The sequence below is a fragment of the Eurosta solidaginis genome, chromosome 1, assembly GCF_040869045.1.
Source record: "Eurosta solidaginis isolate ZX-2024a chromosome 1, ASM4086904v1, whole genome shotgun sequence".
Classification (NCBI taxonomy): domain Eukaryota; kingdom Metazoa; phylum Arthropoda; class Insecta; order Diptera; family Tephritidae; genus Eurosta; species Eurosta solidaginis.
In genome coordinates, this window is record NC_090319.1 from 368,182,755 (window position 1) to 368,210,507 (window position 27,753).

General features: G+C 34.8%; 1 protein-coding gene and 1 non-coding gene across 13 annotated transcripts in view; one reads left to right on the forward strand and one right to left on the reverse strand.

The window, feature by feature from the left end:
- Positions 1-27,753, reverse strand: part of LOC137238205 (uncharacterized) — a 137,298-nt gene that overhangs the window by 5,733 nt on the left and 103,812 nt on the right. For all 12 annotated transcript variants that reach the window (XM_067762936.1, XM_067762935.1, XM_067762937.1 and 9 more), the window contains exons 4-7: positions 14,408-14,514; positions 1,982-2,091; positions 1,743-1,821; positions 1,557-1,654 (exon numbers count right to left, since the gene is read on the reverse strand). In XM_067762936.1, the coding sequence (XP_067619037.1) occupies positions 1,557-1,654; positions 1,743-1,821; positions 1,982-2,091; positions 14,408-14,514 (394 nt within the window). The remainder of the gene's footprint in view (positions 1-1,556; positions 1,655-1,742; positions 1,822-1,981; positions 2,092-14,407; positions 14,515-27,753) is intronic.
- TRNAM-CAU (transfer RNA methionine (anticodon CAU)) lies at positions 11,376-11,447 on the forward strand. Its single transcript has one exon. It is a non-coding gene; the product is annotated as a tRNA-Met (tRNA).

The following is a 27,753-nucleotide window of genomic DNA, read 5'->3' on the forward strand; positions in this document are numbered from 1 at the left end:
AGTAGTATAATAAAGACCATTTTGCAATACAGAATATTGGAGTTATTTATTCGACAGTTCAGCGATACGAACGTTAGTAGAAGGTTGCAAATAAGCGGAATGACCCAAAATGCGTTACAATAGATTCATATTTTTAATAGAACTCGCCTCGGGTAGGTAAGGTTGACAATTGGGTTGGGGAAGCTGTGAAGATATGAAGCATGGTATGCGCTTTACAACCCCTTGGTTGGTGCTTTACCTCATGGAAAATATCATTAGTTTCTCAACAAACTCTCCAGCCTGCGTTAACTGTAATTGTACTACCAACAGCCCAAAAGAGATAGACGAGACGGTATATAAACTAGGGCACCATCTCATAAAGTCCTACAAAAATTCTACGTCGATCATTATCCAATAAAAGAAGGACTATATTTTGTGGGATCGAAAGTTCTAAAAATATAAGAAGACATAAAAAATACCTAAGGCTTGACATTCCATCTGCTCATCGATTATTAACAGACGAGAGACATCGATACTTCGCAACTTTCTGTGCGAATAGCGTCACAACATTCACTTCGTGAAAATACAGACATGAACGGAATAAACTTGTATGTAGAAAAAACCTCCAGGGAAGATTTCTCTTACGGCCTCTGTGGGTCTCACACCGAACGAGACTCTACTAGAGCAGATATATTCCGCTCAACATTAAGTGAAATATTAGAGTAGCACTTAGGAGAATATACGCCTTAATGGCACTGCCGTAGCACATTCCTTTAAGTTAGGTATCTGAGTGTCGATATAGACAATAAGCTTAGCTCGAAAATTATCTTCGAATTTAGGGTAAGGAGCTTCAAATAGTGTACTACTTTTGTAAAAATCACCGCCAGCAGAAACTGGGGTTCACAACCTAAGCCCGTAGTGCAGCTGTATACGGCCGTTAGTAGATTTATACTAAGGTGGGGACCAATAATACGGAGACCAGCTTTGGACTTACGATGCACTATCAAAGAACTGTAAGAAGTAAGGCGAGCAGCCTCAGAGAGGTAATAGGAGTACTAAGGTCGTGCTCTAAAATTGCACTCAACATGATCGTTAATCAGTTATACCTGGCCCTTCATATACATGAAACTCCAACCTCTTCGAAGTAAAAGTCCCACTGAAGGAGCTCAGAGATATATGTCTACCGTTGTATCGTCAGAAGGTTTATGAGTGTGACTCAGAAATCTGACTGGCACAAGCCTTTGACAGGAGGCAAGAGGTAAAAAGTTTCTTTCAAGAAGGAAGTGAATTTTAGACAGGATGTGCAGAGGCAATATAGCTCTACGACGACGGGTTAAAAATGGAGCTTTTCGAATTCGTATGATGTTTTCGCATTTACCATTGGAAATCATTTAGTTTGGGATGTAGGCTTTGGGTTTCCAATGTAAAACACACTGGCTATAATTTATTTTTTCCAAAATAAAGGAATGGCTGTATAATTTAGTTTTTGATTAAAGCGACTTAAGTGCAGAAATTAAACAAAACTTAGATATAAACTTGCACTTGGGCCTTTTCATCTATACAATTTAAAATTTTACCTTCAGGAAATTTGAACATAGATTTTAGTGTCGCATCAGCGCTGTGTCCATCAGGATTCAATATAAAACGAGTCATAATATCAGGATCAACAGGGCAACTGCAAATATATAAATTGTTATACATATACATATAAACAATTTTTTTTTATAATTATAAAAGCTTAAAATGAATATCAACTAACTCACCCTCTATCATCAATGAGCGGTATGCTGATATTTTTCTTATCGAAAGCAAAACAATTTGCAACGCGCATGCCATATGTACCTTTCAAATATAAAAACAAAAACAATAAAAGGCAAGAAAATTATAAATAATAGACATTACATTAATTACACATTCACTTCTACATATATTGAAAATAGTTTATTTAATAACAAAGACCGTTAGGTATATAAAGTAAAATTATAAGAAAATGTTTAATTACTATTTGGCTTGGTTAGCTCAGCGCGTATTTTATATTCATGACCATAAACCGTTTCACGTACACGATGATCATTCTGCAAGAACTTCAAGATGACATGGGCATTGTCATCGCTGGTTACAACAACAAAGCAATGCAGGCGATATGAAATGAAAAATTACAAAAAAAAAAAAGAATATTAAGAGAAAAAGAAAAGATAGGAAAACTTAAAACACAGCTAAGCTAAAATATATTTTAAGAATATATATGTGCATCTATATGGGGCTTTCCATGCAAACTCAGACTACCATTTCACTGACACTTGGACACAGTTTGTTAAAATTTTTGCTATTGTAATGTTTGGGGAATGGAAATAAAGTACTTTAGGCTGCAGTGCTCATTTTTCGGCACCAGATAGAATTAAGTTCTTTATTCAAAACTTGTTTTCTTTTATACAAAATTTCTATGAGCTAAAATACTTACACTAAAACTTACAAACTAAGTGTATAACACACATATGCGTTCAGTTCAGTTCCCTGGGAACTGCATTCTAAGCATAAATAAAATTAGCTGTGGAATCTGCAATGCAAGCACAAGTGAATGATGTTAATAATTTGTCTACAGGTAAAGGCTTGTTGCGAGCAAGCTCCAACAGTAGCATACCAAGGCTCAGGTTACCAGATGATGTACGGTGTACAAAATATATGTTTGTACAAATGAATGATTGTGTCAATAGAATCTCAGGCCGTACCAAAGCGAGCCAAAATATATGTATGTACAAATGTATTAATATGTATGTAAGAGTCAGTGCATTTCAAGACATTCCAAAACGGGTTGAAATATATGTTTGTACAAATGAGTGTATAACTTAATGAGTGAATGCTACACTATACAAAGTGTCAGCTTTTTTTTTTTGAACCATTCAGGCTATATTTAAAGGTATCAAAAATTAGTTAAAATGTGAAAGGAATATGTGATAGAAAATAAATGGCTAGGAAAGGTTGGCATGTGTCAGTTTTATTGTTGCTTTTTACTTTAACAATAGCCGAGACGCTCGTAAAATATTTCCAAGCGCGCTAAAAGTCCTAAATATTGTTTCTTTGAGAATTTTATTGCTAGCTTGAATTATCAGCTAACTTACTGTAAATAAGTGCTTATGAAATTGTTGCACAACAATAACATGCAAGTGATAATTAAATGTACGCAATAACTTTAATGCAAGTTGCTGTTGCTGTTGCTGTTGATTGCACTACTAGAATTATGTAATGTTTTTTTTCTTTTTTCATCCAAATAATAGAATTTAACGTCTATGAGTTAGCAGACTTTAGGTTGCTGAAATGTTCGTAGGTAATTACGTTACCAATTTGAATAGAAAATCCGGATTTGCTGACTTCACGCAGCAACTGCGTCACAACGTAAGTACTTGTTTGTTTAGCAAGAAAGCTGTTTGTGGCCTAGGGCTCTGACATATTTGCTATATCCATATCCGTATAAAACAGCTGGTCCACTCAACCCTATGGAAACCGACGCAATCGATTATTGATGATATACGTAGGCAACCAACTCCTCCTTTGGGTTTTCGCTATATCTATAACCTATAAGCATTTGAGTTGGTCAATTTATTTACTTTGTGGACAGCTTATTTTTCGTTTATTATTTGTGCAATTTGTTTGTAATTTTTGCATTTTATATAAAGTTTTCACATTGTTTTAGATTTAAGCCCCAATAATTGATACCAGTTGTGGAGATCAACTTGGATCGGGGAGGGAGGCATATGAAACCATCAAAAGTCGAGGCTGAAAACTCACTATCTTCAAACTTGAGTGAAACAAGGTTATGCTGCTTTGAACTGACTGTTACGGCCGGCATAAGATTGGCATACGAATCGTCCACATCAAAAAAAAGAACAACATATCCAGTCATTCCAGTCCGAAGACGCTTCCAACGTCCAAGAGGTAGACCTTATTTTAAGAAGCTCCCCTTTCTACCGAAAAAGTTGAAGGGAAAAGGAGATGCGAAGACAGCATACCCGCTCTTCCTTAAGAGTGTAGATAGATAGATATATGTTGTGACCTATTGGTCTGTTGTGCCCTCATTCTCTTCACAGCACCACGTCCAATCCGAGTTCTGGGGGGTTAATCATGGCTTTATATCGCTTTAAGTTGTACCCTCCTATTAGTGCCTTTGCCTGCCGAAATCCTCGACTTTTGCACCAGTGTTGTTCTCTGAAGCACGCCTCTTTTTGGCCGAGCTCTTCCCTTACGGTGTGCTCCTTAACAGTGTGGTCCAAACTCTACTTTCCATGCAAAGAAAACTGGTTTCGCCTATATCAAATATCTGCTTAACTGATTAAATATTCTTCGAAGGCTAGATGGATCTAAAGAATATTGAACCATTGTCGCTTTAGACGTGAATAATGCTTTTAACTGGTATAAATGTGCTAAAAGTTTGGACACGCTGGATCGCATAGAAGAGTTACACAAGAAAACATCGATCGGCTGCTAGAATAAGAGACTTCAGCTGCCACCAAGAAGCTCCACGTTACGGCTGGTATTTCACAGTGTTCAGTACTCTTTGCAAGGAGCGAAATATTCTGCGGTGCGCTCAAAATGTGTAGTGCTTTTCAAGCAGTCACATAATAAGCAGCGCTAAAAGACACATGAATGCATCCAATGGAATATTGGTCCATTAAGCAGCGCTGATTTCTAAACGTGAAATTACTTACTCCGAGGTACTAGAAAGAAGAATTAAAAAATGACAGCCGAAGTGAGATATCTCCATAAAAGGACCGTGTATGCCCATTCTGAAATGTTGACGGTGACGACAACTGTTTGGAGGCCCATCGGCTCGGGCATAGGTTAATAATATAAGTAGTAAATTATAGTAAATTAGCACAAATATGGGGGCTAGCGGAGCTCAAACTAAACCAAGTTATGAGTGGTCTAAGTAGATGGACGGATGATCACGGTTGTTGTTGTAGTCGTGTAGCGATAAGTACACTCCCCCAAGGTTTTGGGGTCGATGTTGATGGTCCTTTGCCGGATGCAGGACCAGTATGTTGCGGTAGCATACACCGTTAAGATAGTAGGCCGACCATCTCGAGAACGATTTAGTATGACCACATGAAACCTTCTGGGCATCGCGCCCTTTGACCCCCTATATCGATGAGAAAATTGGGGTCGCATCGGCTGCTAAAGAAACAGGATTTGCTACGGATAGGTGAGGTTGACAATTGGGTTGGAGTAGCTATAAATTACGCTGGCAATCCCTTAAAAGGGTTGCGCTACACAGCCCCTTGAATAAATTTGGTATTTTAGTCGCCTCTTACGACAGGCATACCTGCCGCGGCTATATTCTAAGCCGCCTAACCCGTTGGGGGTAGGATGATCACGGTCTTCGCTAACAAAAGCAAAAATGGAGATCGTCCTTTTCACGAAGAGGTGGACTCCCTCTTCAGGAATGTAAAAGTTGGGGCCCAGCAAATAAAAAACGCATCTCAAAGTAATGAAAGAATTTATATGTGAAATATTTGCCGAAAATTTTATTGTATGCTTAAGGCGAGCGGTAGAGCGCTGGGCTTGTTAGAAATTTTTTCATGAATAATCAATAAATACCACAGTAAAAGTTTTTTACGAATATTTTATTTGGGTGGTATCACATATTTTATTTTCTTTATGGCATGGATAGCTTTCAATATTTATTGATGGGACAGTATTATCAATTTTTGTTTATTGAATTTTCCTTTCCATTAGCTTTAAGCTCCAACCTAAAACCAAAAGCAAATTCTTTATTTCGTACCACCCTACCATGCGTGCAGTATCTACATTAGACTGGGTCGATATCACGCCATTGATTTTATGGCGAAGGGGTCAATTTTTCGACCAAAATACTCCCCAAAACCCAAAAAATATTTTTTTTTTTTTTCAAAAAACTGTTATCGTGAATGTTTTTACAACAGTTTTTTGAAAAAAAATATATATTTTTTGGGTTTTGGCCGAAAAATTTACCCCTTCGCCATTTTTTCGCAGGCTCGAAAATTATTTTTTTGGGTTATGCGTAGTGGAACTTTTTTTCCTGAGCCAAATCTATCGAAACATCGATTGGCGCGATATCGTTTAACTTTCATCCATACAAATCGACCCGGGTTAATGTATATTCCTCTACATAATTTAAAACAATTAAAAAAGCGCATGCTTATATAACTTGCAACTAAGCCGATCATAAGAAAAGAACCGTAAAAAACTAAAAAAATTAGGAAAAAAAGTAAAATTCAAACATGCAATGCTTGCGGAAATGCACTGAAGTAAAAAAAAAATATGAAAGTGTAGTACAACGGCATCACAAAACGCCAATGCACTTTAACAATTTAACAGAGCATAAAATTTGAATGAAATTGAGTAATAACACAAATTTAAAAGATTTTAAATGACAAAAGATATGTTGAAATTGAAGACCGATTATATAGTGACTAAGCATAACAAAAGGCTCAAGCGACAAACTTGATTAAGTAATAAAAACGATTAGAAAGAAAACCGTGGTAAGGAGAGCCGTACTTTGAAGTCCACAAGTTCTAATACAAAAATTTTATATGCTCTAATTTTGATTTTCAGTAATAGATTCCTTCAATATTCTGGGCTTATTTAATTTAACATTTGTTTGAGAAACTCCAGCTGACCTTGCTTTCAGCCGATTCACGTTAGTTTATTAGCCTTTAAAGATCAGAAAGTATCTTTTTCGTACTAAGGTTAAGTATAAGCATTCTTAATTACTTTTTTAAGTAGCCTTTTCTTATTTTTATAATAGTAATCATATATTGTTTCTAATTGCTGTTTTTATGTACGGGTCCCTTTTTCGCTCTTATTTGGAATCCAAATCTATAAATAAAATTTTGGTTGTAAAGATGGAGATTCGAGCTATTAGCGAGCTTTGGCCATTATTGTCGTTGTGCTTTTGTTTAGCTATATTTTATTAAAATAATTTGTTAAAAATAAACGATTGTGAGCACACAAAGAAACCTATTTGTACGATGGGACTATTGTGAATATTTGCACTGCATTGCAGGCAGTTGCTACCATACGCTAGATAGCAGCGCAGGCTGTAAGTTTTAATTGATTGATAGAACAGCTGATTTCTGTTGATATTTGATAAAAGACTTTTATATTGGTTGCGCAAGATGCTCACGGGTCCGGCTCGTACTTTATATTTCGCTCTGACGTTAGATCACACAATTGATTACAAAAAAGAAGAAAATTCTTTTAAGTATATGACTGACCTTGATTTAAGCTCTTTTGATTTACACAAAATTTACGTTGTCATCATTTTTTTACAATTACCTTTTATCTTTATCACCAATTTTTCGTCTGTGCAATTTAACGCCAACGCATGATCGCATCAACTCCACTCATGCGCACAAAGGTATGTCCAATACGTTTTGCATATGTCAGAACATATTTATGGGATCTTATTTCGTATTAGTGTCAAGCTCATGCGAAGGTGTTTGAGTTTGTTGATTTTTGAACTTTCTGTTGTCTTGTCAAAAAAAAAAAAAACAACAACTTTGCACAGCGACGCCCATTTGCATTAATGCTTCTTATTGTTACTTGTAGAACTCTTGTCTTTGCATATGAGCTCATATAAGTCACTTTTGTGTCAGAAAATACCCACACATAACTGATAAACTAACACAACTTATATACAGTGTGTCCAGGTAAACTTTTTTTAATTTATATACTTAGCTAAATTCGAGAATAGTTGTGATTTCCACAGCAACAATATTCAGTTGTTTAGCGAGAGTACATTGAGAAAAATATTAGTAGTGTAGGAAATATTGATGCTAAACTTAGGGCGAGAGTCACTGGCAGTCATTGGTATTCCAAAAACTTCATAAAGGCAATTTGGTTTACTGTCTCTCACTAAGGTGAATGAATGCTCTTATATCATACGAATTGTGGTTCATACTAGAAAGTGCGCCTCTTCGCGCTGTACGTAATATGCCCCTTAATGGAGTATATCAGCCTCCTTTCTTAAAACTTATATGAGCTTTACTTATATATGTGTGAGTATGTAACTATTCTTTGGACTAAGTTGTAGTGAGTTACAACTAATAGCATATCCCACCACTTTGAGTGCGTTCGTTGGTCAAATGTTGAATATCTCACCACTTAAAAAGTACCCGGTTCTGAAAAAATACCCGGATCCGAAAAGTACCCTGTTCTTTAAAAGTACCCGGGTTTTAAAACGTACCCAGAACCGAAAACGTACCCTGTTCTAAAAAGTACATGAATACCGAAAAGTTTCCGATTCTTAAAAAGTACCCGGATTCGAACAAATATCAGATTATCCAAAGAATATTATCCGAAAAATACACTGTTTTCGTAAGGAACCAGGTTTTGAATAATAAAAACCCGTTTCAAAATAGTAGCCGGATCTTTAAAAGTATCCAGTTCAAAAAAGTACCCGGTTCTGTAAAAACTGCTGGCTCTTTAGAGTTCCCGGCTACAAAATAGTATCCGACTCTAAAAATTACATGGTTCAAAAAGAGTACCTGGATTCAAAAAAATACCAGGTTCTAAAAAAGTGTTATCCCCATCCTCATTCATCATCATTGGCTGCTAGCCTAAGCGATGTTGACCGTTTCGTAAAAAGTCAAGCCTTCGTTACGTGATAACTGACGCCAAATGGGAGCGCCAAGAGAGGTCAAGTCTTCCTTCAGCCGCCTCTCTCAATTCAATGGAAGACAGAGTGAGACCCTTCCTCTCTTTTGACTGAAATACTTTCCTGGCCGGAGCGTCTTCGCCTATTCACATAATATGACTAGGTCAAAGAATTTGTTTATTCATTACATTGTCTTCATATCTGCGTAATGTCGATACAGCTCATCATTATCGCTCCTTCGATATTCACCGTCGCCATCTCGGACAGAACCATACATCTTGCGAAACACTCTTTTCGCGAACACTTCAAGGACTATCTTATATTATCTCGACACCGTATACGTTTCCGAGCCATACATCAAAACAGGTATGATGAGCGACTTGTAGAGCGAGATTTTTGTTCGTCGAGAGATTTTTGTTTAACCTTAGTGAAGCAGACTACAGGCAACCAACGGAACTCCTAATTCTATGTAACCCGCTACATCCGGTTTATTTGCACTCACTCGATTCGAGAGAACTGCGTAACAGCTGCCAGAGATATTACTATGTATCGCAGCATAGGCAATTTAAGTCTTTCAAGGCAATTCCAAGCCCTACCAGTTGAGTTCAAGATCTTAATTGCCAGTTACCGTGGCGACCTCTGCTTGCTTAATTATATTTTTGCTAATGGGTACCCACTGCATCGCTTATTTTCATTCATCAAAACTCTTAAGGCGAATTTTTATAAAGGCTTTGATCGCGTTGCTTCGTTTTGACGCTTTGACATCGTTATAAGATGACAATGAAACGCCTTACTCGCTCTCTTCGCATTGAAGAGAGCAAACCGTATATGTAAATCCAAATTTAATCGACCAACATAAATACAAACTCTTCATTTCAGTCACCATTTTATTTGACATCACAATCACGGTTGCCACACCATGTTTTCATTTGGGACCAAAATTCATCGAAAAAAAGGACCAAATCTCAAAGAAATGGACCACATTTTTTTATTCTTTAATCGGTTTGCAAATAATTCACAAATGTGTCGAATTTATTGCAACATATTTAAGTCAGGTTGTGGTAAAGTACAATGTCACACTCACTTTCATTTTAACAAAAAGCGTTATATAAATGTATGTTTTAACGAAAAACCTTAAAGAAAAACCTACGCAATCCAAAATAGTTCAGGGCCCGTATTACGTGTTACGATCCGAGGTCGAAACTAATTTTTCAAATCACAATAGCTCTGAAATGAGTGATCAGATTAATGGCATAAGCGAACTAGCGACAAATAGTATTCGTTAGATCAATAACTTTGCATAGTTATCGCTTAAGTGAAAATAGTTTTCAGTCACTGATAGTAACACGTAATACGAGCCCAGTTTTATTTACGTAAAAATCTTACTATTAAATTAAATTACTCCAGAGCTCGGTTTTATCGCAATATCTGTTCTAAAAGTTGAAAAAAAAAAAAAATGTTTTTCCAATAGCTAGGTAGGTGTTCAGTTTTTTTTTAATGATAAGCAAATTAAATTTTTTACTCTTCCGTTTGCCAGTACACCCACACGCTTCAATTTTCCCATCTATGGCCTAAATTCAGTAAAAGTCTGTTTTGAAATGTACACATTTTTTCCATATAATTTTTTGAGAGAAAAATGTATAACTCAAAACTCACAGTAATGGAATCCAGCCACAGTCCTCAGATTAACCATTGAAAAGTTTTAAAAGTTTAAACTGCGTAGTAATGGAATTTTGATCACATTTAACTAGGTACGAGAAATTAGTTAACAATGTTATTTGGGTAATTTCTGGGGTCTGTTCTCCAACGGGCATAATTCGGCACAAAGCGTTTATAAAGTTATCGCTTTCAAAAAATAATTCTGCCTTACTTCAAATAAAAATATTCCATGTGTAAAGATACTTAGTATTCTAAATTATGTACACCGAAATTTCTTAAATATTCAATATTTTGATATAATCATTGTAGCTAGAATTACACAAAATGTGTTTCATATTAATGGTATGATTTAGGCAAACAAACTTTTTCTGATTAAACTCTTCCAGAGTGAGCCAACGAGTAAAATAGATTGGCCGCTTGTTTCATCAACGATTAGCGAAAATTGGTTTGCTTCAAGATCCAACACTTTTCTAAACTATCTGCAAGTAAAGTGTTATTATTCTGCTACATTTTAATGACAGAATTTTTTTCGTAAGAAATCTATTGAGGTAAATTGAAAATTAGATAAAAGGAAAATGTTGTGAGCATTGTTGTACATGTTCACCTCCTTGAAAAAAAAAAACGAAAGTACCAAAACCTTTATTACAGCCTAGAAAGGACCAAAACTGAAAAAACGGGACCAGCGGACCAAATGGGGTTGGAAAGGACCATTTTTGGTCCAAATGGAGCAAAGTGGCAACCGTGATCACTATCACAAAAAACGAAACAATATAGCAATTTATTAAAACCTGTTAAATGTCAAGTAAATCTCATCAACCTCATAAAGCCATAAACACTTTGTACAAGTATCAGAGGTCTACGATTTGCACGTTTTATGAAATAAGTACGTACATATTTACGAGTTGAATGCGCTAAAATATTATTTTCAAAGTAGTGCAGATAAGTATACAAAATCTTTGTAGATAACAAAATTCGAAATCATGCATGATGTTTCACCCTCTTCACCGCTTGCTTCAACAGTGGTTGCTTACTCATTTCTCTTTGTACAAACCGAAATACATGCTTACTAATAATAAATGTGTCATTTGACAGCTAAGAAATAAGAAGCAGAGTGGCGCAGTGGAAGCGTGCTGGGCCCATAACCCAGAGGTCCGAGGATCGAAACCTTGCTCTGCTAGGACTGAATATGGAACTTGGATGGTTTCAAGTGTTCAGTTGAAATTGTTTTTTAAAATTGGTGTTAAAAAAATGTTGCGTGGCTGACAATCATTATAGCTCAGTTTTCATTGAAATACTAAAAAATATAGGAAATTTTGAAAATTTTTAAACAATTGCAATTCAGTGGGTGTCATATATAATTTTGTTTACTACAAAGTTATAAATAAAAGTAGTATCGTTTCTTAATTATTTAGAAACAAAAAGGGACACTTAATGTAACGTCAAATAAAAAAAATTATTGGTAAAAATCTTCAATAATTTGATAAGATAGTTTATCAAGAAATTATTTTAAGATCTTACAAATCAGTAGGCCGATATAACAACAGAAATTAATTTAAAATAATTAAAATACAAAAAAAAAAATATTAAATTGTTCTCTGGACCCGAAATCGAACCCGTATCGTTTTCATGGTAGTTGATGTCTCTATGGGCTATGCTAATTTAGTACAAGTCAAATGATGGGAAGTGAGTAATACATAAGCAGCTTGTGAAATTGATTAAAAAAATCGGTATCCTCCTCACATCGGTAACCAATAAACAGTATTTTACCAGAGTTTCTAACCAAATTCCACTATGCTTCTTAAATTTTGAGAGTTAAACATGAGGATTATCTGCTCTTAAGACAGTTCAAAAAAAACAAAAAAAAAACACAAACATGAGTATATAAAAGAGAAAATTAAAAAAAATGTATATTAAAAAAAGGTCATCATTGCGTTAACTGAAAGAAAAAAAGAAATAAAAATATTGCGTAGAGCTTGAATCGAACCCACGCCGTATACATGCTAGTTGAAGTCTCAAGCATCTGCACTACAATCATTTGTAAAACCTGGAGAACAAATAAGGAATATATTAGCACCATAATAAAAACTTGGTTGAAAAATCGTTAGCCATCATCCCATCGCAAAGATCTTGAACCAATATAATTATTTTGCATGTAAATGCAACAACAACGATTTGAGCCAGATAAATCAATAGCTATCGTCCGGTGGCAAAATCCTGAGCCAGATAAATAATTTTGCATGTAAATGCAACAACAGCGATTTGAGCCCGATAAATCCAGATAGAAGTCTGATTCAATTTGTGAGCCAGATAATTTGTTAATTACTTCTTTTTAGGTTGGCAACGCGGCCTTTAATATACCTACTTTTTCAAAAATAGATGTTGCTGCTTAGCCTTTCGCCGTATGAGTTAAATGAAAAACATCTGCGACACCTGCCTATCACATTTCACGTGTGCGAAAATTTCGCGACATCTGCTTCTCAAGTCACTCAATGATCCAGAGCATTCCCGTGAAAATTGAACGTGAGCCGGAGCTGTAAAAATCACTGAAAGACGGCAAATATAGAGGACTGGTTCAATTTGGAAGCCAGATAATTTGTTAATTTCTTATCTTTAGTTTGCCAACGCTGCCTGTAATAAACCTACTTTTTTCAAGATATATGTTTTTCATACAGATGCGTTTAACACAATTATAGTAGATTGCACGTATTTTTATGGAGAACGGCAGATGGAGCGACACTATCGCCATCTGACATGAAAAAGTAACCATCTTCCCACTTTTGTTGCAAGCAAAGCGTAAGAAGAAGAATTTGGCATTTGATTTGGCTAAGGGTGTTTTCACATTTTGCAAGTGAATTATGAATAGAACACAAAATATGTTAGCAAGTATTTTTCTTGTATTGTGAGAATGTTTATAACAGTGCTTCGCGAAAGTTTGTATGTGAATGGGCAAGGCGAAATAAGCTTCAAATGCCAAGTCTGAAAATCCTTTATATTTACAAACGCAACATCTTGGTTAATTGTGCCGGTGCTACTGGAATGCATACGATTGCATAGAACACATCTATATGATAAAGTTAATTGGGTATGTGTTAAATGAAACACAACAGCGACATCTACTTCTCAAGCCTCCAAATAATGCAGAGCCGTGAGAATTGGGCGTGACACGGAGCTAGAAAATTTACTTGATAATGACTGTTATGGCCTGATTTTTTAGTGCGAGTTTAAACTATAATTAAATTGATTACAGGTTAACCTTGCCACTTTGTTCGATACCATACAATTTTACTGCTCATCTCTTAGCCAACTTTAACTGAAGCTTAAACCCGCACTAAAAAACAGGATGTCTGCATAAAATAAAGCTGATACGAAAGTGAGTTTACCGGAACCGGAATCGGAACTTACCATTTCGGATCGAAAATGGAACTAAAATCGGAAGTGGAAAAGAAGGTTCAGGCGCCCACTGGGAGCAGTTAAAAGAAATTATTATAAATCGTTATAACTTCAAGTATGTTAACTTTTGCTTACAACATTAAGTCACTGGTTCACATATGTATATAAGTGCGAGAAGTCCGAGTTTCGGTGGCATGCCTTTCCACCGTTTTGACAACACTCAGAGAACAGATGCTTATATTGTGGAAGTGGGGATTATTGGGAGAATATTTTTGGATCGTTGCTCGATATTGGGATCACATCGGGACTGTTTGTTGATTATTTCGGATTTTTTCAGATCTATTTCAACATAATTTTGGAACCACTTTGGCTTACTTCGGGATTTTGCGAATCTTCAGACATAAATTGATTGCGCTACGGAACTGTGCATTCAAGAAAATTCAGAGAACTCCAAATAAAAAGTTATACATTTTCGACAAATTTTCTCGAGTTTTAATTTTTTTTCAAAAACGTTTTTTTGAGACTGCTTTGCCTAGTTTCAGTTAAGAAATCTTTAAAGTTTTACTTAAATTACCGAAAATAAAAGAAGAATATTTAAATTGATGAAATTCGATAAAAATTGCGACTGCTATTTTTCTGTTCGCTGCTGTATGTTTGCTTATTCTAATTCTAAAAATAACTATCTCTATGATTATATGACTCTTATGTTGTTATTTTTTTTGTTTTCGAAAAAATAAAATCACTTACCGTCCAAAACCTGACTTTCCGCATGTGATCACATAAAATTTATCGTCTGCTAGTTCTAATGTTTTGTGCACACGTACCGCCAACTGTATGGAACGTTCCTCCGTGCGCTGAAAAATGGTTAGAAAATGGAGATATATATTAGTATCAATGTTTTAATGAAATGTATGCAAGTAAGTAAATGTTTGGGACAGATGCTACTATTGTTATTGAACAACTGGGCTTTTAGAAGGTATTTTTGGTTAAAAATGTACTTTATATAAATTAATTGAGGTCTTTTTAAAGAAGTTTGTTTGTTGCTTTTGGGCCAAGTTATTTTGGTATTAGCTTTTCTGATCTGTTAGTTAATGCTCCGTGGGGTTTAATAACCTTATCTAAACTACATTTAATGATATGTTAGCTCATTATTTTGACTTTGGAAAAAAACCACCTCAAATTTTGCAATTCACAATTATCACCTACAAATAAAACATATTTGTTATTTATCAAAATGCAGTGCACTAAAAATATTGCAGTCAGCAATCATTCATTATTTTTTGTGCATCAAATCGGTCTTCCTCACTAGTCAATTACTAAATACCATTATTTTGTATTACCTTCCCATGTATAGCATTTGTGGTACTTTAATTATAGCACTTGATGTTCAGTAAGCATTCTCTTTATAGCAACTGCTTTACTAAAACAATTTGTTTCATTCGCCTTATTACATTGTTGCCATGTAAAAGAGAAATTCATATAGGAAAACGATTTAAGGAAATGTTGAGTGTCGTCAAGTGTGACGTTATGGAGGTTTAGTAAATAATGAGTTTTCTTTATGAATGTTTTTCTAAGTTTTTTACTTTTCTACAACCGTACAGCAGCCAACAGAAAAATAGCAGCGGAAATTTTTTTTTAATTTTGTCAATTAAGGGCCAGATTGTGTATGCCGCCGTGACACTTTGCGTCGAAGTCACTGGCATTCACATTCACCACTATATAATAACAAAAACTTCATAAAGGTAATTAGGTTTACTGTCACACAATGAACTTGATGAATGCTCTTATGTCAGACGAGTTCTGGTTCATACGAGAAAATATGACTCGTTGCATTATACATAATATGTCCTTCAATTATTCTTGTTTTGTCTTCGATTGTAGAAATTTTGAAACTGAAACTATGCGAGCCAATATCAAAAACGGTTTCGAAAAAACTCGAAAACTGAGGAAAAATATTCAAAAATTTAGAACTTTTTAACTTATTTGATTAAATTTTCCTTACGAATTGGCGAGACGGTACCTACATGATTTATGCCAACCCCGAGTTTTCACTAAGAAGCTTTTCATGGCAGAAATATACTCGGGGTGCTTGCCAACGCGATTTGATTATATCTTGTAAATCTTCTCAAACCGGGAGTGGGGTTCGAACTTTTTATCTGGGGTTTTCTGAATTTATTTGAGTATTAAGTTCTGAAGCGCAACCAATTTTGATCCCAAAACGAACAAGTTATAGCTGTTCCAAAATATCCATTGAGTTTTGAAAACAATTTTCCGAAGAGTAATTATTTTATGCTTTGTATGGAGGAAAATCTAAAACACCTTCAGGGAACAAAGTGTCAAATTCATTGCGAGTTTTTAGATATCTATAACTTGTATAAAAAGCTCGAAACATTCATAGAATTTGTCGAACTTACGAATATTTATTTGCATAGTTTCCGTTACAAAGTTACTTTTTTTCTTGAAATATCGAAGTTAAAAACTAAAATTTTAATTGACGAACTCTCTTAAAAATTGCCACTACTACTATCTGTTCGTTGCTGTAAGTAGGTAATACTTCCACTTTGTTGCTTTGGAATTCGATTGAAAAACGCCCTAACTCAAATTTGGTTTCAAAAACACCCTAAAAGCAATAAATTCTATCTGAGGCTTGGCGCTTTTAAGAACGGTTCTTAAACCGTTAGCTCAGATATAATTACCTTCCCGCCATTGGGCAATACACAACTGAATTATAAATAAAAAAAAAAAAAATTTAAGTAACGAATTATTATTCTGGTTACGATTATGAGTGAGTTATGAGTTCTGCCTTTTCTGGATTAGATAAAAAACCAAAACAACAGTGGACCTTGATGTAAATGAGGACAAGACGAAGTACTTGATGTGGTCCAAGAAAGAATCGGTGCATTCACGCCTTGTCAGCCACGATACTAAATATAAGTATAAATTCGAGACTGTAAATGATTTTGTCTGTTTGGGAACAAGTATTAACAGTAAAAACAATGTCAGCTTAGAAATCAAACCGAGAACAACTCTTGCCAACAATTGCGACTTTGGATTGAGTAGGAAATTGAAAAGTAAAGTTCTCCATCGACGAACAAAAATCACGCTCTCCAAGTGGCTCGGAATCATGTACGGTATCGAGGGAAGACGAGATGGCTCTGGTCCTGATGCCGAGGTTGAGTATCGAAAGAAGGTATAATGATGAGCTTTATGAATCTTACGCAGATATGACGATAGTGCAGCGAATAAAAACCCAAAGGCTTCGCTGGCTAGGTCATGTTATGTGAATGGACGAAGACGCTCCGGCCAATAAAGTATTTCAGTTGACACCGAAGGTTGGGAGCAGAGAAAGGGAGAGAATTCCACTGAGTTGATAGAGGCAGGTGGAAAAAACTTGACCGCCATTGGCGTTCCCAATTGCCGTCAGTTATCGCGAAACAGGGATAGCTGGCGTGATTTGTTACAAAACGGGTAAAATCGCATAGGGTTTTAAGCGCCAATTAATGATGAATGATTATGTTATGATTAATTTATTAATCTCCATTTACTTACTTAACTTGCGAACTAAGCATACATAGATGACATTCCTAAATTATTTACTTACATTTTGCTATTTTGCTAATTGATCAATAATAGTAATTCTAAAAGCCAATATGTGTAGATATATTTATTTGTTTTTGCGAATTCGTCATACTTAAAATTGAATTTTTTTCAAATGCATGAAAACACATTTATGCCAAGTAAAAATAAAAACAAAAAATTAAAAAATTCCTTCTCTGTTGCATTGTTGATGCAAGCAATTATTGCTAAACCAGACGATGATTGCATTGATAATGATGATAACTACGATGAGCTCATAACAAACAAACAAACAAAGAAAAAAATAATAATTATAGACGTCAAATATTACGATACACCTTCTTTAAGTTATGATAGATATATTGCAGTTTAAGTTTCCTTAAATGGGAGAAGGTTTTTAGTACATAAATAAAATATGTATGTGTGTGCGTGATGCTATGAAGGAGGAAATAAAAATTAAGGAAAGATTAAGAATGTGGAAAATGGAAGATAAAAGAAGTCAAACAAAAATGTAAAAAAAAGTTTGAAAACTATAATAGGGTCTACACGCGGTGCGTCTGACTCGCGAGTCAGCTGTGTGTACGTTTTGACTCATTTTGATTTTCACGAGTCAGCCAGAGACATGTCTGTATGACTAATACTAAAATATTTTCACTAACGCATTGAAACTAACTCAAACACACTGTGTGTAGACCTCATAAAATCATTTAAACTTTAATATACATTAGACTGGGACGATTCCCATCTTGCCTACAAAATTCCATGTCTGTTCGTTTGAGCACTTATAATTTTTGAACCACAACATGGAATGCCATGAAATTTTATATAGTGATTTTAGGCGTTCTTGGAAGTAAGACAGGCATGTTTTTGCGGTAGAACTTGAAAAAACATTTTTTCTCGGGCGGAGCCGCGCTTTTTTCTAGTACAAAATAAAGAAATTGGGGAATTGGCGAGGAATTGTTATGTAACAGAAAGATTACGAGTGTTGCCAAGAAAGCATCAAACATTTCCACTCTTTCAGTTCTGTTATCCCGATGGTCTACTTACTCATGGAGTAATTAATGGCGTTTTTTATCTCTTAAAATAATTTAAATTTGTTACCTTTTTTCAGCTCCTTCCGAACATATTATTCCACAAATTATTTTTCTCCGAATATGTTCAATAACGCCAAAACCTGAAATTGCAGCACTATCTAGAGCGCCTAGTTACGAAATTTAAGGGGGATTCAAAGGGGTTGAAAAGCGCAACTCAAATGTCAACCTCACCTACGCGAGGCAAATCCTGTTACAAATATGCATGTATCATGCACATATTTAGTAGGCGGGATTCTGGCAACCCCAAGTTCAGCATGGAACTAGGGGTGCGGAGGCGGAATGGCCTAGAAGATGTAATGTGGTCATACTTAGTTGTTCCCAAGAACAAACACATCACAAACATCGCAAACACTCCTCAAAACCTTCGGAGAGTGTCCTTATCGCTACAAAAAGAAGAACCAAATGCAAGAATGAGGGTAACACTGGTGAACAATTTTTTGAGAAAAAAACACGGACTGAGAAATTGTCAGCAAAAATGTGCAGATTTGTCATATGTGACGCAGGAGGCTTGAAGATAACAAACGACCCGGTAAATAGCAGATATCAGTAGACAGCTCGGTTTCAAAGTAAACTAGGCACAGTGGAGCAGTGTACAATTGGTATCCGGTAACCTACATTGTATACGAAGAAATGAGGAAGGTACATATCTGCAAATTGATAGTTGTACTAAGAAAGAATTTCGTAATGGTTCAAGATGAGCTCACAAAAATAACTAAGGGGGCGGAGACGGTCACAGAGAAAAACAGCCATCAGGAGAATAACTAAGAGAATTGAGAAACAAAGTTTCGAAATTGTCGCTTTAGTAAGGCCACCCAAGATCACTATGAAGAATGGTAATTTCTCGATTAGAGTGTAAAAACTTCGATACCGATTTTTTGCTCAATACTACTTAGTTGCAATTCAAACAAGGTGAATTTTCATTGAAGTGTTAATTTGTGCACTATTAAATATTAAAAGAAGAAATAGCATACTTGAACCCAATAGTTGCGTGTTAAACGAATCCATAACAAGAAATCAAGATATCATCAAATTCGTAACAAAATGTAACATAGAATTTTACAAAATATTTTTAGAGAATTTATCTTTTGCAAAGTTAAAAATCTTGGGCAACTCTAAATAAGTGGTACAATAATACTATAAATATTTCTATGAAACGTACGACAGTTATTTATTCGTAGGCGCTAAATCAAAATATTATAAAAAGCTTAAAAACTTCAAAATCATAATTGAAAATTGAACACTGTTTCATTGTTTCAAACCCCATTTAGAAAATTCCAAGTATAGTTAAATTGAGAACACCCACACAAATCCATTTGTGAATTACTGAAAAATTTTACTATTATTATTTTACGCTTACTTGACGGTACTTAAAGCCGATGCCATGTAATTGCTTGAATGTTTAAATATACATTTACACGACAATTGTAGTGTTATTCTTGAAGATACATACTTAATTTATCAAAATTAGAATGTACTTTAAGACAAACATAAGTATTTATATATATATGTATGTATAATTACAGCACATGTGGGTTCAACTAACTAAAATACTTCAGCGCCAAACTTTGTTACTCAGCAAATCAGCGAAACAAAAAAACAAAAATGTACCTATTCGCATGTGCATAGTGCGTTAAGGTCAAAAACCATTAAGTTGAAAAGCATTACAAAAAAGCATTAGAGTACATTGACAACAACAATAACCACGAAAACAATAATATTAGCAACAACAAAGCATAAGCAATATTTACAAAATAACCACACTATTTTCACACTAATTAACGTAACAACTGACAAAACCAGCAATAATTGTGATTATCGAAGCTTAGTGAAAAAACAGCTGTGCAGTTGGATGTTCGACAAAAAAGATTTTAAAAACAGACAAAAAACTAACTAAACACATTGACACACATACCAAGTTTTCGGCATAACAAAACTGTCTTTAAAAATATAATCAATATTTAAATAAATGTAAAGAAATACAAGTAAGGGTATCTAAGTTCGGGTGTAACCGAACATTATATACTCAGCGTGAGTTTCAATTGCACATTTCATTTCAGGTAAATTACTTTTCTACATAACACGTGCCACCGCCCGTTTAAAAACAAATGTCTCCCCGTTTCCTCTTACAATAGAACTTGTAAGTGAAATATCATTGATTCAAAACTATTTTTTGCTAAGTTATAGGTTATTATTCTAGTCTACGGACCTTTTCAACCTTTTAAACTTGTTTTATATCTAAGTTGCCGTGGTCTTTAACATCGTCCATTTTTACTAGAAATATCTTCTGCTATATGTGTACCCAATTTTGTTACGATATGTAAATTTTTCTTCGAGTGATGGTTCCCGAATCATTGAAATTGGGGCGGTGCCACACCCATTTTTTAAAATTTAAGTATTTTCCAATTTAATGTTTTTCAATTTTTCAATTTAATGTTAAATTTATAAAGTAAAATTCTATTGATACAAAGCTCTTTTTCGCTAAGATATAGCTTATTATTTTCATCTACGACTCTTTTAAAAATCTTTTATATAAAAGTGGTCGTGGTCTTTAACCGATCTCGCCCATTTTTCTAGAAATATTTCTTGCTGTATGGAAAATTTGTGTATCCAATTTTAATAAAATCTGTTAATTTTTCTTCGAGTTATGGCTCCCGAAACATAGAAAATTGCTTAGTCATAAAAGGGGCGGTGCCACATCCATTTTTTAAAATTTGAAGTTTTTCCTATTTATTGTTATAAATCCACTTGGGAAATGAAATACCATTGTTATAAAGCTCTTTTTTGCAAAGATATAGCTTATGTTATTCGTCCACCACCCTTTTAAAAATCTTTTATATAAAAGAGGGCGTGGTCCTTAACCGAATTCGTTAATTGTTCTTCAAAGCATTCCTTATAGTAAAGGCAACCGCCCTGCCGAATTTTTATACGATAGGTTTAACGATTTTAAATTTATGATTAATAATTGTAAAATTGATTTTATCACAAGTGGGAGGTGCCACGCCAATTTTAAACATTTGTTTTCAAATTTTTATCAAGAGTCTCAATATCAGTCCACATGTCAAATTTCAGCATTCTAGGTGTATTATTTACTAAATAATCAGGATTTTTGTGCTTTCCAAAATGTTATATATATAAAAAGTGGGCGTGGTTATCATCCGATTTCGTTCATTTTCAATACCAATCTATTCTGGGTCCAGATAAGCTCGTGTACCAAATTTGGTGAAGATATCTCAATATTTACTCAAGTTATCGTGTTAACGGACAGAAGGACGGACGGACGGACATGGCTCCATCAAATTTTTTTTCGATATTGATGATTTTGATATATGGAAGTCTATATCTATCTAGATTCCTTTATACCTGTACAACCAACCGTTCTCCAATCAAATCTAATATACTCTGTGTGAAAAGCACGCTGTGTATAACAAGTAAGGAAGTCTAAGTTCGGGTGAAACCAAACATTACATATCCAACTGAACACCTGAAATCCTGTTGTTGTTTGTTTTTTGTGCTTAATAGTGTTACAAGGCTGCGTAATAATACATATACATATGTTTCTATTCTGATCTAATTTTCGTTTAAAAGAAGCAAAAAGGTTACAGAGGCTAACAGCAATGACCTTGAGCGGGTAATAATGCAGTTTTCCTTCAGATATGGGGATTCCCCTTCTGTTTATTTTAAAATAAAGATATAATAGAACAATAAACGTAAACTCACAAGTGCCATTGTACTAAAAAGCGTTATTGCAAAAAAAAGGCTGGTTTATTAACGAAATTTTCCAACTTTTACTAGAAATAGCTTATTACCTGTATCTACGCACTTTTACAAAATCTTTTATATAAATTTTTTTTATTACTGAAAATATTTCCTGTTAAACAAAAAATTTTTCGTCGAGTTATGGCTCCAGAAACGTTGGCAAAACTCATTGTAAGAAAAGGGCAGTGCCACGCCCATTTTTCAAGATTTTAATTTTTCCCATTGCTTCCTATAATGGCACCAAATACGATTGGTACAAAACTATTTTTAGCTAAGATTTAACTTATTAGTTTTGCCTACGACCCTTTTTAAAGTCATTTATGTTAAAGTGGGCGTGATCCTTAACCAATATTATCCATTTTTACTAGAAATATTTCCTGCTATAAGGAAAATATGTGTACCCAATTTTGTTACGATATGTAAATTTTTCTTCGAGTTACGGCTCCCGAAAAATTGAAAATTGCTTAGACAAAAAAGGGGCGGTGCCACGCCCGTTTATTAAAATTTTAAGTTTTCCTATTTATTTATTTGGGAAATGAAATACCATTGATATAAAGCTCTTTTTTGCACAGATATAGCTTATTTTATTCGTCCACGACCCTTTTAAAAATCTTTTATATAAAAGAGGGCGTGGTCCTTAACCGATTTCGTTAATTTTTCTTCAAAGCATTCCTTATAGTAAAGGCAAGCTCTCTGCCGAATTTTGTTACGGTAGATTTAACGATTTTTTATGTATGATTAATAATATTTGCAAAATTGATGTTATCACAAGTGGGCGGTGCCACGCCCATTTTAAACAATTTTTTCAAATTTTTATCCAGAGTCTCAATATCAGTCCACACGTCAAATTTCAGCTTTCTAGGTGTATTATTTACTAAATAATCAGGGTTATTGTGTTTTCCAAAATGTTATATATATAAAAAGTGGGCGTGGTTATCATCCGATTTCGCTCATTTTCAATACCAATCTATTCTGGGTCTAGAGAAGCTCGTGTACCAAATTTGGTGAAGATATATCAAGTTATCGTCTTAACGGACGGACGGACGGACATGGCTCAATCAATTTTTTTTTCGATACTGATGATTTTGATATATGGAAGTCTATATCTATCTCGATTACTTTATACCTGTACAGCTAACCGTTATCCAATCAAAGTTATAATACCCTGCTACAGCTGGGTATAGTAAGAATGAACTCCTTCGTTGCCCATACATTTTTCGCATACATACACATTTATAGATAGCTTCCCTATTGATTACCTATTAAATATATGCTATGCTTTTAATAGGGCTCGCTGTAATAAAGTTAAAAGCAAAATGCAATCAGAATCAGATAAAAAGTTTACGACCTAAAAGTCTAAACATATGCACATATGTGTATATAATTAAATTTATATGTACCCACTGATTTAAGATTTTATATGAAGCGAAAACTTGCCAATATTAAACAAATTGTACAAAGAAACAAATGTGTATTTTCTATTGTGGCCATTCATTTGGGCTGAAGAGGTGTATAATCCAGAAAAACATAGTATAGAAACGAACAAATCCTGACAAAATATAAACACTATTTAAAGCAAGTAAGGGTGTCAAGATATAGCTTATTATTCTAGTCTACGACCCTTTTTAACTTCTTTCATATACAAGTAGGCGTGGTCTTTAACCGGTCCCGTCCATTTTTTTGTGGAAATATTTCGTGCATTAAGGAAAATATGTATACTAGGCCGGGTCGATTTGTGGGGAGGCAAAAAAATCGCCCATTGCTGTATGAAAATCATACTCTAGGGATCAAAATAAGAAACTTGCCGAAGGAACCATACCTCTAAAACGAATTCTGATGTCCCCCCCTTTGGGTCGTAGGGGCAAATTTTGAAAAATCCCACTTTGAAATGCCTATGTTTTTTCTTTTTGGAGTTTATTTTTCTCTTTAGAAATTTATTTAGTCAGAACATATATAAATGAAAAAATGAATTTAACTTAGTAATAGAAAAGAAATTAAAAAAAATTATTAGAAATTAGCGTTTTTACAACCCCCTTTTAAAACCAAGGTATCACTGTGATGCATTTGCATGTCGTAAACATAGTTGTGTGGGTTTTTTATTCAACCGTTTTAAAAAATGAAGGTATCACTGTGACACAATTGCAGATCGTAAAATTGCTTGCGTTGTTTTTTTTAAGCCACCACAAGAAACAGCAGGTAGAATTGAAATTGCCCCTACCCAAAAGTTCGACACAAAGGGGGGGGGGGGGGGGGGGAATGAGAATTCGTTTTAGAGGTATGGTTCCTTCGGCAAAGTTTCTTATTTTGATCTCTAGAATACGATTTTCATAGAGCAATGCGCGATTTTTAAATCGACCCGCCCTAATGTGTGCCCAATCTTATTAATGGCTTTCCCCCTCCTTTTAGTTTTCAACAAATCCTTAGATTGTGGCGAATTTATTGATGCGTGGAAGATAACCTTCATCAGCCCGATTTTCAAGTGTGATAACAAGAACAATGTCGCAAATTATAGGCCCATTGCAAAATTATCATCTGTTTCAAAACTATTCGAGTACATTGTGAAACAAACAACTTTGCTGTTAAACCTCTAATTATTGAAAATTAGAATGATGTTATGGCCGGTAGTTCCACCGTAACAAACCTATCTATCTTTTCTGATGTTTGCCTATCTTCTTTTAATGACCGTTGTCAAGTTGATACTGTGTACACCGATTTCTCAAAAGCATTTGATAAAGTTATCCATTCAATCCTGATTTCTAAATTGTCGCGGTTGGGCTTCCACTCGCTGTTTTGATCATGGATTAAATCGTACCTTCACCAGCGTAGCTGTGTTGTGGTTATAGACAATAACCTACTCTCTTGATGGTAGCCGCCTCTCAAATCTTAATGAGATAAAGGACTTAGGTGGTGTCTTCGATTCGAAACTTTCTTTCTCGGCCCATACGAATTCTACTATTGCTAAGGCATATTCAGTTTTAGCTTTTATTAGGCGTTGTTGCACAGACTTCACGGATCCCTACACCCTTAAGTTATAGTTTACTGCAATAGTTCGTTGGAAGTTGGGAGCATGCCTGCTTTATTTGGAGGCCATATCATAAATGCCATATTGCTAGGCTTGAACGTGTGCAAAAAACGTTTGTTCGGTTCTCGCTGCACTCGCTGAACTTTTCTGAACCGATTCCATCAAATAAAACCAGGTGTTCACTTATCAATCTAGAGTCCTTGAAATGCAGAAGAACTCTCCTATCGCTCACGTTTGTTTATGACATCATCAATGGTGCAGTTGATGCACCTTGTCTCCTTGAGAGTCTCCGATTCTATATTCCTATAAGGCCTCTTCGTAATATACCTATTTTCTATACGGATTGCGTCCGAACCCTCTATGCTTCAAACGCACATTTGCTTAGAACTATGACGGACTTTAATCTCATCTCTGATTCTTTAGCTATCGATTTTTCTGTTCCTAAGTTTACTTTTAAAGGAATACTAACTGATATCTTCTCAAACTGATTAATGTTCTGGTCAATCTCTTTGTAGCCTGTAAGTTTTACTGTGTCTGTACTCAACTTATGTAATCTACTATTAAGTAATTATCTAATTTTATTTAAAAATTGTTATCTAGTCGGTAAGGGCTTTAAATGCGATAGACTGAAATAAATAAATAAATAAATAATTATCACGATCCGGAAATTTTCCTTCAAATTTGTCGGGAGCAACATAGAAAATTGCTTAGTCATAAAAGGCGGTGCCACGCTCATTTTCAAGAATTGGAATTTTTTCCTATTTCTTGTTAAAATTCCGCTTAGGAAAAGAAATATAATTGATATAAAGCTCTTTTTTGCACAGATGTAGCTTATGTTATTCGTCCACGACCCCTTCAAAAATCTTTTATACAAAAATGAGCGCGGTTCTTTACTGATTTCGTTAATTTTTCTTCGAAACATTCCTTTTAGTAAATGAAAGCTCTCTGCTGAATTATGTTATGATAGGTTTAACCCTTTTTGATTTTTCATTTATAACATTGGTGGGTGGTGTCACGCCTATTTTAAAAAATGTTTTCAAATTTCACTCATTTTCAATAACAAACTAATCTGGGCCCAGATACGTTCGTATCCAAAATTTGGTGAAGATATCTCAATATTTGCTCAAGTTATTCTGTTACCAGACGGACAGACGAACGAACGTACATGGCTTAGTCAAATTTGTTTCGATCCTGATGATTTTGAAAGTCTGTATGTATCTCGATTCCTCAATATCTGTACAAACAACCCTTCTGTGACCAAATTTAACATACTCTGTGTGAAAAGCACGATGGATATAAAAATTCTTTCTCTGGCATATCTTCTATTATTACAAAACTTTTCCTGTGTCTTGTCGGTATTTCCGAAAATGGTCGGTATGACATCTGGTCGGGATTTTGAGAAGCGAAATTATCATTCGAGATGATTTCAACTTTTTACGGAATGATTGCAGAATTTTTTAATGTTTAGTTTAGAGTAACCTTGAACTTTTATTGAATTAGTTTATGATGCTCACAGAATGACTTTTGTAACAGATATTTAACTAAGATGTTTTTGATATGGTTTCGAAATCATTTCTGTATAGGTTTAGAACTCTTTTATACACTTTCGTAAAAATTTCTAGATTCTTGTATTGTGCATTGAAATGTTTTCAGAGAAATTTAGGAATATTTGGGAGCTCGCAGGATCGAAAAAAACTCGTTAAAACAACATGTTCCAAAAGAGAAAAAGAAGCCGATTCGAAGAACTACTTGGTTCCGATTTCAAGTTAAAGTTGTTACTTTCAATATAGTTAAAGGTTACAAGGAAAACTAACACAAATAAAGCAACAGCGTTGAAAGTAAGAACAGGTTCCAAGCAAGTAACAAGTTCCAACAAAGCGTCGGACTCTAGAATAGTAACAGATTCAAAATAGGTAGGCTTCAAGAAAACGACAGGTGGTTACAAAGTAATCGGTTTCCTAAACCTATCCGGTTACAAAACAGAAACCGGTTATTCGAAAGAATCTGGTTACAAAACATGCCGATTGTAAAAAAAATGGCACTACTTACAGAAATCCGGTGAGAAAAAATTTTAATAAAAAAGAATCTTGTTATAAAAGAGCAAGAAAATACATGGTTTTGACACCCGGATATGAGTTTCTAAATATGTATTCCGTTTTCAAAAATTATCCGTTCAAAAACACAACGGGTTAAAAAAAGGTATACCGTTTCAAACAAAGAAGAAAAAAATAAACGCTCAACGGGTTCAAGAGAACCCACGGGCGCTATTTCCTATAAAAACAAGAAAAATAGTCCGTACTTTCCATAAGTGCTGTTTTGCCCCGGGTGTTATTGCACTGCGCCGTGCACAAAAAGGAGCCGGCTCAAAACAGTTATGGGTTGAAATAAGTAACCGTTTAAAAAAATGAGACTGGCACAATAACCGGTTGCCGGATCAAAACTGTAACGGTTCAAAAAGTATTCGATAAAAACAGATATGGGTTCAAAGAAAATAAACGGTTAAAAAACAGGTAAGTGGCTCAATAGCAGGTTCAAAACAGTAACCAGGTCAAAACAGTAACCGGGTGAAAAAGTATCCGGTAAGAAAAATTATAGGTTAAAAAAATGGACTCTGCTCAAAAAAAGTAACCGGTACAGAAAGAGTA